This window comes from Oncorhynchus keta, chromosome 1 (genome assembly GCF_023373465.1).
Source record: "Oncorhynchus keta strain PuntledgeMale-10-30-2019 chromosome 1, Oket_V2, whole genome shotgun sequence".
In the NCBI taxonomy this organism is placed as follows: Eukaryota; Metazoa; Chordata; class Actinopteri; order Salmoniformes; family Salmonidae; genus Oncorhynchus; species Oncorhynchus keta.
The window spans coordinates 7319887-7335192 of NC_068421.1; the positions used below are offsets into that span (position 1 = coordinate 7319887).

Genomic DNA, 15306 nt, shown 5'->3' on the forward strand with positions numbered 1-15306 from the left:
CACTGGAGCAGGGCATCCTGCCATACAGGATCTATATACCAGGCGGTGTCATATACTGTTTTCTCTGTTACTGCACGGCAAGCGGTACCAGAGCACCAAGTCTAGGTCCAAAAGGGCTCCTTAACAGCTTCTAACTCCAAGCCATAAGACTCCTGAACAGCTAATCAAATGGCCACCCGGACTATTTACATTGACCCCCTTTGTTTTTACACTGCTGCTACTCACTGTTTATTATCTATGTATAGTATATATATATATGTATATGTATAATTACCTCGACTAACCTGTATCCCCACACACTGACTCTGTACCGGGTACCCCCTGTATATAGTCTCATTACTAACCTGTACCCCCTGTATATAGTCTCATTACTAACCTGTACCCCCTGTATATAGTCTCATTACTAACCTGTACCCCCTGTATATAGTCTCATTACTAACCTGTACCCCCTGTATATAGTCTCATTACTAACCTGTACCCCTGTATATAGTCTCATTACTAACCTGTACCCCTGTATATAGTCTCATTACTAACCTGTACCCCTGTATATAGTCTCATTACTAACCTGTACCCCCTGTATATAGTCTCATTACTAACCTGTACCCCTGTATATAGTCTCATTACTAACCTGTACCCCTGTATATAGTCTCATTACTAACCTGTACCCCTGTATATAGTCTCATTACTAACCTGTACCCCTGTATATAGTCTCATTACTAACCTGTACCCCTGTATATAGTCTCATTACTAACCTGTACCCCTGTATATAGTCTCATTACTAACCTGTACCCCTGTATATAGTCTCATTACTAACCTGTACCCCCTGTATATAGTCTCATTACTAACCTGTACCCCCTGTATATAGTCTCATTACTAACCTGTGCCCCTGCACATTGACTCGGTACCGGTACCCCCTGTATATAGTCTCATTACTAACCTTTACCCCTGTATATAGTCTCATTACTAACCTGTACCCCCTGTATATAGTCTCATTACTAACCTGTACCCCTGTATATAGTCTCATTACTAACCTGTACCCCCTGTATATAGTCTTATTACTAACCTGTACCCCCTGTATATAGTCTCATTACTAATCTGTACCCCCGCACATTGACTCGGTACCGGTACCCCCCTGTATATAGTCTCATTACTAACCTGTACCCCCTGTATATAGTCTCATTACTAACCTGTGCCCCTGCACATTGACTCGGTACCGGTACCCCCTGTATATAGTCTCATTACTAACCTGTACCCCTGTATATAGTCTCATTACTAACCTGTACCCCTGTATATAGTCTCATTACTAACCTGTACCCCTGTATATAGTCTCATTACTAACCTGTACCCCCTGTATATAGTCTCATTACTAACCTGTACCCCCTGTATATAGTCTCATTACTAACCTGTACCCCTGTATATAGTCTCATTACTAACCTGTACCCCTGTATATAGTCTCATTACTAACCTGTACCCCCTGTATATAGTCTCATTACTAACCTGTACCCCTGTATATAGTCTCATTACTAACCTGTACCCCTGTATATAGTCTCATTACTAACCTGTACCCCTGTATATAGTCTCATTACTAACCTGTACCCCTGTATATAGTCTCATTACTAACCTGTACCCCTGTATATAGTCTCATTACTAACCTGTACCCCTGTATATAGTCTCATTACTAACCTGTACCCCTGTATATAGTCTCATTACTAACCTGTACCCCTGTATATAGTCTCATTACTAACCTGTACCCCTGTATATAGTCTCATTACTAACCTGTACCCCTGTATATAGTCTCATTACTAACCTGTACCCCTGTATATAGTCTCATTACTAACCTGTCTCATTACTAACCTGTACCCTGTATATAGTCTCATTACTAACCTGTACCCCTGTATATAGTCTCATTACTAACCTGTACCCCCTGTATATAGTCTCATTACTAACCTGTACCCCCTGTATAGTCTCATTACTAACCTGTACCCCCCTGTATATAGTCTCATTACTAACCTGTACCCCTGTATATAGTCTCATTACTAACCTGTACCCCTGTATATAGTCTCATTACTAACCTGTACCCCTGTATATAGTCTCATTACTAACCTGTACCGCCTGTATATAGTCTCATTACTAACCTGTACCCCCTGTATATAGTCTCATTACTAACCTGTACCCCCTGTATATAGTCTCATTACTAACCTGTACCCCTGTATATAGTCTCATTATTGTTATTTTATTGTGTTACTTTTTATTACATTTTTTTCTTTATTTCTTGCACTGTTGGTTAAGGGCTTGTAAGTAAACATTTCATGGTAAGGACTACACCTGTTGTCCTCAAGGCCATGTGACAAATAAAATGGTATTTGATTGGTTTAATTCTCAGATGGTTAATAAGACATACAGTTGAAGTCAGTCAATTTCTTGTTAACAAACTATAGTTTTGACAAGTCGGTTAGGACTTCTACTTTGTGCATGACACAAGTCCAACAATTGTTTTCAGTCAGATTATTTCACTTATAATTCACTGGATCACAATTCCAGTGGGTCAGAAGTTTACATACATTAAGTTGACTGTGCCTTTAAACAGCTTGGAATATTCCAGAAAATAATGTCATGGCTTTAGCTTGTGGAAGGCTACCCGAAATGTTTGACCCAAGTTAAACCATTTAAAGGCAATGCAACCAAATACTAATTGAGTGTATGTAAACTTCTGACCCACTGGGAATGTGATGAAAGAAATAAAAGCTGAAATAAATCACTCTCTCTACTATTATTCTGACATTTCACATTCATAAAATAAAGTGGTGACCCTAACTGACCTAAGACAGGGAATTTTTTACAATCATTAAATGTCAGGAAATTGTGTGAAACTGAGTTTAAATGTATTTGGCTAAGGTGTGTGTAAACTTCCGACTTCAACTGTATATAGGTCAATAGCCACAGCATTAATCAGCATCAAGGAGCTTCCCCTCTTGGTGCTTTGGGCATCTGGAAAGGCACTATATTAATGAATTAATTAAACATGAAGATTTTTTTTTTTAAACGATTAAAAGATATTGAGGGTGGTTCCAAAGTAAATCAGTGACTTAATGCCAATGTTCTCTTCAGTCAGGACTGATAAACATCAGTTTGGTCAGGAGGCTCACCTGCAGCACAGGTGGAATGTCCTCTCCGGCCGTCCTTCTGACTCGGACTTGACGTGGACGATCTCACACACGGCAGAGCCCTCTCCGTCTGCATGGCACGCACACATGTTATAACCTCACATACAGAACAACTCATTTGTAGTCACTGACTATCTTTCTCTCACTCCATCATGTCTATTCAGACAGAGAACATTAAAGAACATCATGTCTATTCAGACAGAGAACATTACAAAGAACATCATGTCTATTCAGAAAGAGAAGAACATTACAAAGAACATCATGTCTATTCAGAAAGAGAAGAACATTACAAATAACATCATGTCTATTCAGAAAGAGAAGAACATTACAAAGAACATCATGTCTATTCAGACAGAGAAGAACATTACAAAGAACATCATGTCTATTCAGACAGAGAAGAACATTACAAAGAACATCATGTCTATTCGGAAAGAGAAGAACATTACAAAGAACATCATGTCTATTCAGACAGAGAACATTACAAATAACATAATGTCTATTCAGACAGAGAACATTACAAATAACATCATGTCTATTCAGAAAGAGAAGAACATTACAAAGAACATCATGTCTATTCAGAAAGAGAAGAACATTACAAAAAACATAATGTCTATTCAGAAAGAGAAGAACATTAAAGAACATCATGTCTATTCAGACAGAGAACATTACAAAGAACATCATGTCTATTCAGAAAGAGAAGAACATTACAAAGAACATCATGTCTATTCAGACAGAGAACATTACAAAGAACATCATGTCTATTCAGAAAGAGAAGAACATTACAAAGAACATCATGTCTATTCAGACAGAGAACATTACAAAGAACATGTCTGTTCAGACAGAGAACATTACAAAGAACATCATGTCAATTCAGAAAGAGAAGAACATTACAAAGAACATCATGTCTATTCAGACAGAGAACATTACAAATAACATCATGTCTATTCAGACAGAGAACATTACAAATAACATCATGTCTATTCAGAAAGAGAAGAACATTACAAATAACATCATGTCTATTCAGAAAGAGAAGAACATTACAAATAACATCATGTATATTCAGAAAGAGAAGAACATTACAAAAAACATCATGTCTATTCAGAAAGAGAAGAACATTACAAAAAACATCATGTATATTCAGAAAGAGAAGAACATTACAAAAAACATCATGTCTATTCAGAAAGAGAAGAACATTACAAAGAACATCATGTCTATTCAGAAAGAGAAGAACATTACAAAAAACATCATGTCTATTCAGACAGAGAACATTACAAAGAACATCATGTCTATTCAGAAAGAGAACATTACAAAGAACATCATGTCGATTCAGAAAGAGAAGAACATTACAAAGAACATCATGTCTATTCAGAAAGAGAACATTACAAAGAACATCATGTCTATTCAGACAGAGAACATTACAAAGAACATCATGTCTATTCAGAAAGAGAACATTACAAAGAACATCATGTCTATTCAGACAGAGAACATTACAAAGAACATCATGTCTATTCAGAAAGAGAAGAACATTAAAGAACATCATGTCTATTCAGACAGAGAACATTAAAGAACATCATGTCTATTCAGAAAGAGAAGAACATTAAAGAACATCAAGTCTATTCAGAAATAGAAGAACATTACAAAGAACATAATGTCTATTCAGAACTGTACCTTGGTTATAGAGGGCTCTATATTGAACTGTACCTTGGTTATTGAGGGCTCTATATTGAACTGTACCTTGGTTATTGAGGGCTCTATATTGAACTGTACCTTGGTTATAGAGGGCTCTATATTGAACTGTACCTTGGTTATAGAGGGCTCTATATTGAACTGTACCTTGGTTATTGAGGGCTCTATATTGAACTGTACCTTGGTTATTGAGGGCTCTATATTGAACTGTACCTTGGTTGAGGGCTCTATTTTAACTGTACACTACCTTGGTTATTGAGGGCTCTATATTAAACTGTACATTGGTCAGAGGGCTCTATATTGAACTGTACTTTGGTTATAGAGGGCTCTATATTGAACTGTACCTTGGTTATAGAGGGCTCTATATTGAACTGTACCTTGGTTATAGAGGGCTCTATATTAAACTGGACCTTGATTATTGAGGGCTCTATATTAAACTGTACTGTACCTTGGTTATAGAGGGCTCTATATTGAACTGTACCTTGGTTAGAGGGCTCTATATTGAACTGTACCTTGGTTAGAGGGCTCTATATTGAACTGTACCTTGGTTATTGAGGGCTCTATATTGAACTGTACCTTGGTTATTGAGGGCTCTATATTGAACTGTACCTTGGTTATTGAGGGCTCTATATTGAACTGTACCTTGGTTATTGAGGGCTCTATATTGAACTGTACCTTGGATATTGAGGGCTCTATATTGAACTGTACCTTGGTTATAGAGGGCTCTATATTAAACTGTACCTTGCTTATTGAGGGCTCTATATGGAACTGGACCTTGATTATTGAGGGCTCTATATTAAACTGTACTGTACCTTGGTTAGAGGGCTCTATATTAAACTGTACTGTACCTTGGTTATTGAGGGCTCTATATTGAACTGTACCTTGGTTATTGAGGGCTCTATATTAAACTGTACCTTGGTTATTGAGGGCTCTATATTAAACTGTACCTTGGTTATTGAGGGCTCTATATTGAACTGTACATTGGTTATAGAGGGCTCTATATTGAACTGTACCTTGGTTATTGAGGGCTCTATATTGAACTGTACATTGGTTATAGAGGGCTCTATATTGAACTGTACATTGGTTATTGAGGGCTCTATATTGAACTGTACCTTGATATTGAGGGCTCTATATTGAATTGTACCTCGGTTATAGAGGGCTCTATATTAAACTGTACCTTGGTTATTGAGGGCTCTATATTGAACTGTACCTTGGATATTGAGGGCTCTATATTGAACTGTACCTTGGTTATAGAGGGCTCTATATTAAACTGTACCTTGGTTATTGAGGGCTCTATATTAAACTGTACCTTGGTTATTGAGGGCTCTATATTGAACTGGACCTTGATTATTGAGGGCTCTATATTAAACTGTACTGTATCTTGGTTATTGAGGGCTCTATATTAAACTGTACTGTACCTTGGTTAGAGGGCTCTATATTAAACTGTACTGTACCTTGGTTAGAGGGCTCTATATTAAACTGTACTGTATCTTGGTTATTGAGGGCTCTATATTAAACTGTACCTTGGTTATAGAGGGCTCTATATTGAACTGTACCTTGGTTAGAGGGCTCTATATTGAACTATACCTTGGTTATAGAAGCCTCTATATTGAACTGTACCTTGGTTATTGAGGGCTCTATATTGAACTATACCTTGGTTATAGATGGCTCTATATTGAACTGTACCTTGGTTATTGAGGGCTCTATATTGAACTGTACCTTGGTTAGAGGGTTCTATATTGAACTATACCTTGGTTATAGAAGCCTCTATATTGAACTGTACCTTGGTTATTGAGGGCTCTATATTGAACTGTACCTTGGTTAGAGGGCTCTATATTGAACTATACCTTGGTTATAGAAGCCTCTATATTGAACTGTACCTTGGTTATTGAGGGCTCTATATTGAACTATACCTTGGTTATAGAGGGCTCTATATTGAACTGTACCTTGGTTATTGAGGGCTCTATATTGAACTATACCTTGGTTATAGAGGGCTCTATATTGAACTGTACCTTGGTTATTGAGGGCTCTATATTGAACTGTACCTTGGTTATAGAGGGCTCTATATTGAACTGTACCTTGGTTATTGAGGGCTCTATATTGAACTGTACCTTGGTTATTGAGGGCTCTATATTGAACTGTACCTTGGTTGAGGGCTCTATTTTAACTGTACACTACCTTGGTTATTGAGGGCTCTATATTAAACTGTACATTGGTCAGAGGGCTCTATATTGAACTGTACTTTGGTTATAGAGGGCTCTATATTGAACTGTACCTTGGTTATAGAGGGCTCTATATTGAACTGTACCTTGGTTATAGAGGGCTCTATATTAAACTGGACCTTGATTATTGAGGGCTCTATATTAAACTGTACTGTACCTTGGTTATAGAGGGCTCTATATTGAACTGTACCTTGGTTAGAGGGCTCTATATTGAACTGTACCTTGGTTATTGAGGGCTCTATATTGAACTGTACCTTGGTTATTGAGGGCTCTATATTGAACTGTACCTTGGTTATTGAGGGCTCTATATTGAACTGTACTGTACCTTGGTTAGAGGGCTCTATATTAAACTGTACTGTACCTTGGTTATTGAGGGCTCTATATTGAACTGTACCTTGGATATTGAGGGCTCTATATTGAACTGTACCTTGGTTATAGAGGGCTCTATATTAAACTGTACCTTGCTTATTGAGGGCTCTATATGGAACTGGACCTTGATTATTGAGGGCTCTATATTGAACTGTACATTGGTTATAGAGGGCTCTATATTAAACTGTACTGTACCTTGGTTAGAGGGCTCTATATTAAACTGTACTGTACCTGGTTATTGAGGGCTCTATATTGAACTGTACCTTGGTTATTGAGGGCTCTATATTAAACTGTACCTTGGTTATTGAGGGCTCTATATTAAACTGTACCTTGGTTATTGAGGGCTCTATATTGAACTGTACATTGGTTATAGAGGGCTCTATATTGAACTGTACATTGGTTATAGAGGGCTCTATATTGAACTGTACCTGGTTATTGAGGGCTCTATATTGAACTGTACATTGGTTATAGAGGGCTCTATATTGAACTGTACATTGGTTATTGAGGACTCTATATTGAACTGTACCTTGGATATTGAGGGCTCTATATTGAATTGTACCTCGGTTATAGAGGGCTCTATATTAAACTGTACCTTGGTTATTGAGGGCTCTATATTGAACTGTACCTTGGATATTGAGGGCTCTATATTGAACTGTACCTTGGTTATAGAGGGCTCTATATTAAACTGTACCTTGGTTATTGAGGGCTCTATATTAAACTGTACCTTGGTTATTGAGGGCTCTATATTGAACTGGACCTTGATTATTGAGGGCTCTATATTAAACTGTACTGTATCTTGGTTATTGAGGGCTCTATATTAAACTGTACTGTACCTTGGTTAGAGGGCTCTATATTAAACTGTACTGTATCTTGGTTATTGAGGGCTCTATATTAAACTGTACCTTGGTTATAGAGGGCTCTATATTGAACTGTACCTTGGTTAGAGGGCTCTATATTGAACTATACCTTGGTTATAGAAGCCTCTATATTGAACTGTACCTTGGTTATTGAGGGCTCTATATTGAACTATACCTTGGTTATAGATGGCTCTATATTGAACTGTACCTTACAAAGAATTGAGGGCTCTATATTGAACTGTACCTTGGTTAGAGGGTTCTATATTGAACTATACCTTGGTTATAGAAGCCTCTATATTGAACTGTACCTTGGTTATTGAGGGCTCTATATTGAACTGTACCTTGGTTAGAGGGCTCTATATTGAACTATACCTTGGTTATAGAAGCCTCTATATTGAACTGTACCTTGGTTATTGAGGGCTCTATATTGAACTATACCTTGGTTATAGAGGGCTCTATATTGAACTGTACCTTGGTTATTGAGGGCTCTATATTGAACTGTACCTTGGTTATTGAGGGCTCTATATTGAACTATACCTTGGTTATAGAGGGCTCTATATTGAACTGTACCTTGGTTATTGAGGGCTCTATATTGAACTATACCTTGGTTATAGAGGGCTCTATATTGAACTGTACCTTGGTTATTGAGGGCTCTATATTGAACTGTACCTTGGTTATTGAGGCCTCTATATTGAACTGTACCTTGGTTATAGAAGCCTCTATATTCAACTGTACCTTGGTTATTGAGGGCTCTATATTAAACTGTACCTTGGTTATTGAGGGCTCTATATTAAACTGTACCTTGGTTATTGAGGGCTCTATATTGAACTGTACCTTGGTTAATGAGGGCTCTATATTGAACTGTACTTTGGTTATAGAGGGCTCTATATTGAACTGTACCTTGGTTATTGAGGGCTCTATATTGAACTGTACCTTGGTTATAGAGGGCTCTATATTGAACTGTACCTTGGTTATTGAGGGCTCTATATTGAACTGTACCTTGGTTATTGAGGGCTCTATATTGAACTGTACCTTGGTTGAGGGCTCTATTTTAACTGTACACTACCTTGGTTATTGAGGGCTCTATATTAAACTGTACATTGGTCAGAGGGCTCTATATTGAACTGTACTTTGGTTATAGAGGGCTCTATATTGAACTGTACCTTGGTTATAGAGGGCTCTATATTGAACTGTACCTTGGTTATAGAGGGCTCTATATTAAACTGGACCTTGATTATTGAGGGCTCTATATTAAACTGTACTGTACCTTGGTTATAGAGGGCTCTATATTGAACTGTACCTTGGTTAGAGGGCTCTATATTGAACTGTACCTTGGTTATTGAGGGCTCTATATTGAACTGTACCTTGGTTATTGAGGGCTCTATATTGAACTGTACTGTTATTGAGGGCTCTATATTGAACTGTACCTTGTTATTGAGGGCTCTATATTGAACTGTACCTTGGATATTGAGGGCTCTATATTGAACTGTACCTTGGTTATAGAGGGCTCTATATTAAACTGTACCTTGCTTATTGAGGGCTCTATATGGAACTGGACCTTGATTATTGAGGGCTCTATATTAAACTGTACTGTACCTTGGTTAGAGGGCTCTATATTAAACTGTACTGTACCTTGGTTATTGAGGGCTCTATATTGAACTGTACCTTGGTTATTGAGGGCTCTATATTAAACTGTACCTTGGTTATTGAGGGCTCTATATTAAACTGTACCTTGGTTATTGAGGGCTCTATATTGAACTGTACATTGGTTATAGAGGGCTCTATATTGAACTGTACATTGGTTATAGAGGGCTCTATATTGAACTGTACCTTGGTTATTGAGGGCTCTATATTGAACTGTACATTGGTTATAGAGGGCTCTATATTGAACTGTACATTGGTTATTGAGGGCTCTATATTGAACTGTACCTTGGATATTGAGGGCTCTATATTGAATTGTACCTCGGTTATAGAGGGCTCTATATTAAACTGTACCTTGGTTATTGAGGGCTCTATATTGAACTGTACCTTGGATATTGAGGGCTCTATATTGAACTGTACCTTGGTTATAGAGGGCTCTATATTAAACTGTACCTTGGTTATTGAGGGCTCTATATTAAACTGTACCTTGGTTATTGAGGGCTCTATATTGAACTGGACCTTGATTATTGAGGGCTCTATATTAAACTGTACTGTATCTTGGTTATTGAGGGCTCTATATTAAACTGTACTGTACCTTGGTTAGAGGGCTCTATATTAAACTGTACTGTACCTTGGTTAGAGGGCTCTATATTAAACTGTACTGTATCTTGGTTATTGAGGGCTCTATATTAAACTGTATCTTGGTTATTGAGGGCTCTATATTAAACTGTACCTTGGTTATAGAGGGCTCTATATTGAACTGTACCTTGGTTAGAGGGCTCTATATTGAACTATACCTTGGTTATAGAAGCCTCTATATTGAACTGTACCTTGGTTATTGAGGGCTCTATATTGAACTATACCTTGGTTATAGATGGCTCTATATTGAACTGTACCTTGGTTATTGAGGGCTCTATATTGAACTGTACCTTGGTTAGAGGGTTCTATATTGAACTATACCTTGGTTATAGAAGCCTCTATATTGAACTGTACCTTGGTTATTGAGGGCTCTATATTGAACTGTACCTTGGTTAGAGGGCTCTATATTGAACTATACCTTGGTTATAGAAGCCTCTATATTGAACTGTACCTTGGTTATTGAGGGCTCTATATTGAACTATACCTTGGTTATAGAGGGCTCTATATTGAACTGTACCTTGGTTATTGAGGGCTCTATATTGAACTGTACCTTGGTTATTGAGGGCTCTATATTGAACTATACCTTGGTTATAGAGGGCTCTATATTGAACTGTACCTTGGTTATTGAGGGCTCTATATTGAACTATACCTTGGTTATAGAGGGCTCTATATTGAACTGTACCTTGGTTATTGAGGGCTCTATATTGAACTGTACCTTGGTTATTGAGGGCTCTATATTGAACTGTACCTTGGTTATTGAGGCCTCTATATTCAACTGTACCTTGGTTATAGAAGCCTCTATATTCAACTGTACCTTGGTTATTGAGGGCTCTATATTAAACTGTACCTTGGTTATTGAGGGCTCTATATTGAACTGTACCTTGGTTAATGAGGGCTCTATATTGAACTGTACCTTGGTTATTGAGGGCTCTATATTGAACTGTACCTTGGTTATTGAGGGCTCTATATGGAACTGGACCTTGGTTATTGAGGCCTCTATATTGAACTGTACCTTGGTTATTGAGGGCTCTATATTCAACTGTACCTTGGTTATTGAGGGCTCTATATTGAACTGTACCTTGGTTATTGAGGGCTCGGACTTGGAGCGCGTCTGTGGAGATCATGTGACGGAAGCGAAATGGGTCCTTGTCTTCAGACGAGACTGACGACACTCGATGGGAGCCACCCTGAGAGACACACAGACAGCCCTTAGATACACCCCCCAGACAGACAGATACGCACGCACGCACCCCCAGACAGACAGATACGCACCCCCCTACTGGCACAGATACGCCCCCAGACAGACAGATACACCCCCCCTACAGATACCCCCAGACAGACAGATCGCCCCCAGACAGACAGATACACCCCCCTACAGACAGATACGCCCCCAGACAGACAGATACACCCCCCCCTACAGACAGGTACGCCCCCAGACAGACAGATACACCCCCTACAGACAGGTACGCCCCCAGACAGACAGATACGCACCCCCTACAGACAGATACGCCCCCCCCCAGACAGATACGCCCCCAGACAGACGGATACACCCCCCCAGACAGACACACCCCCCGCCAACAGACAGATACGCACCCCCTACAGACAGACACGCACCCCCCTACAGACAGATACGCACCCCCTACAGACAGATACGCACCCCCCACAGACAGATACGCACCCCCTACAGACAGATACGCACCCCCCTACAGACAGATACGTACCCCCCCAAAAGACAGATATGCACCCCCAACAGACAGATACGCACCCCCCATACAGACAGACACACACCTCCCCAAAAGACAGATATGCACCCCCCCCCCTACAGACAGACGCACCTCCCCCTACAGACAGACCTCCCCAAAGACAGATATGCACCCCCAACAGACAGATACGCACCAGACACCACCTCCCCATACAGACAGACACGCACCCCCCCAACAGACAGATACGCACCCCCCCAACAGACAGATACGCACCCCCCACAGACAGATACCACCCCCCACAGACAGATACGCACCCCCTACAGACAGATACGCACCCCCCCCTACAGACAGATACGCACCCCCCCTACAGACAGATACGCACCCCCCACAGACAGATACGCACCCCCCCAACAGACAGATACGCACCCCCCTACAGACAGATACACAGACAGATACGCACCCCCTACAGACAGATACGCACCTCCCCTACAGACAGATACGCACCCCCCACAGACAGATACGCACCCCCTACAGACAGATACGCACCCCCCCCTACAGACAGATACGCACCCCCCCTACAGACAGATACGGACCCCCCACAGACAGATACGCACCCCCCCCTACAGACAGATACGCACCTCCCCCTACAGACAGATACGCACCCCCCCCTACAGACAGATACGCACAGACAGATACCCCCCCCCACAGACAGATACGCACCCCCAACAGACAGACGCACCCCCCCATACAGACAGACACACACTCCCCATACAGACAGATACGCACCCCCCAACAGACAGATACGCACCCCCCATACAGACAGACACACACTCCCCAACAGACAGATCCCCCCAACAGACAGATACGCACCCCCAACAGACAGATACAGACAGATACGCACCCCCCTACAGACAGATACGCACCCCCAGATACGCACAGACAGATACCTACGCACCTCCCCTACAGACAGATACGCACCCCCCTACAGACAGATACGCACCCCCTACAGACAGACCTCCCCCTACAGACAGATACGTACCCCCCACAGACAGACCCCCCAACAGACAGATACCCCCTACAGACAGACACCCTCCCCCAACAGACAGATATGCACCCCCCCTACAGACAGATACGCACCCCCCCCATACAGACAGACACACACCCCCATAAAGACAGATACGCACCCCCCCAGACAGACGCACCCCCCTACAGACAGATACGCACCTCCCCCACAGACAGATACGCACCCCCAACAGACAGATACGCACCCCCACAGACAGATACGCACCCCCCATACAGACAGATACGCACCCCCCCATACAGACAGACACACACCTCCCCAACAGACAGATACGCACCCCCCAACAGACAGATACGCACCCCCCCACAGACAGATACAGACAGACACCTCCCCCAACAGACAGATACGCACCCCCCAACAGACAGATACGCACCCCCCACAGACAGACACCCCCCATACAGACAGATACGCACCCCCCATACAGACAGATACGCACCCCCCAACAGACAGATACGCACCCCCCCAACAGACAGATACGCACCCCCCAACAGACAGATACGCACCCCCTACAGACAGATACGCACCCCCCCTACAGACAGATACGCACCAGACAGATACCCCCCCACAGACAGATACGCACCCCCCTACAGACAGATACGCACCCCCTACAGACAGATACGCACCCCCCTACAGACAGATACGCACCTCCCCCTACAGACAGATACGCACCCCCCTACAGACAGATACGCACCCCTACAGACAGATACGCACCCCCCTACAGACAGATACGCACCCCCCTACAGACAGATACGCACCCCCACAGACAGATACCCCCCCCCATACAGACAGATACGCACCTCCCCTACAGACAGATACGCACCTCCCCCTACAGACAGATACGCACCCCCACAGACAGATACGCACCCCCCACAGACAGATACAGACAGATACGCACCCCCCATACAGACAGACACACAGACCTCCCCATACAGACAGATACGCACCCCCCCCAACAGACAGATACGCACCCCCCCATACAGACAGACACACACCTCCCCAACAGACAGATACGCACCCCCAACAGACAGATACGCACCCCCCCCCCACAGACAGATACGCACTACAGACAGATACGCACCCCCAGACAGATACGCCCCCCACAGACAGATACGCACCCCCCCTACAGACAGATACGCACCCCCCCTACAGACAGACACACACCTCCCCACAGACAGATACGCACCCCCCAACAGACAGATACGCACCCCCCACAGACAGATACGCACCCCCCTACAGACAGATACGCACCAGACAGATACGCACACAGACAGATACGCACCCCCTACAGACAGACAGATACGCACCCCCCTACAGACAGATACGCACCTCCCCTACAGACAGATACGCACCCCCCTACAGACAGATACGCACCCCCCACAGACAGATACGCACCCCCCTACAGACAGATACGCACCCCCCTACAGACAGATACGCACCTCCCATACAGACAGACCTCCCTACACACCCCCCCAGACAGATACGCACCTACAGACAGATACGCACCCCTACAGACAGATACGCACCTCCCCTACAGACAGATACGCACTCCCCTACAGACAGATACGCACCCCCCACAGACAGATACGCACCCCCCTACAGACAGATACGCACCCCCTACAGACAGACACGCACCTCCCCTACAGACAGATACGCACCCCCCAACAGACAGATACGCACCCCCATACAGACAGACACACACTTCCCCCTACAGACAGATACGCACCCCCAACCAGATACCCCCCTACAGACAGATACGCACCTCCCCCCTACAGACAGATACGCACCCCCCACAGACAGATACGCACCCCCAGAGAGATACGCACCCCCAACAGACAGATACGCACCCCCTACAGACAGACACACACCTCCCCTACAGGACATACAGACAGATACGCACCCCCTGGACAGACAGATACGCACCCCCCATACAGACAGACACACACC

General features: G+C 42.6%; 1 protein-coding gene across 1 annotated transcript in view; it reads right to left on the reverse strand.

The window, feature by feature from the left end:
• The window catches only part of LOC118380856 (rho guanine nucleotide exchange factor TIAM1-like), a 125302-nt gene that overhangs the window by 1982 nt on the left and 108014 nt on the right, over window positions 1–15306 (reverse strand). The window contains exons 27-28 of the mRNA XM_052479358.1: window positions 11657–11765; window positions 3147–3234 (exon numbers count right to left, since the gene is read on the reverse strand). Coding sequence (XP_052335318.1) covers window positions 3147–3234; window positions 11657–11765 — 197 coding nt within the window. The remainder of the gene's footprint in view (window positions 1–3146; window positions 3235–11656; window positions 11766–15306) is intronic.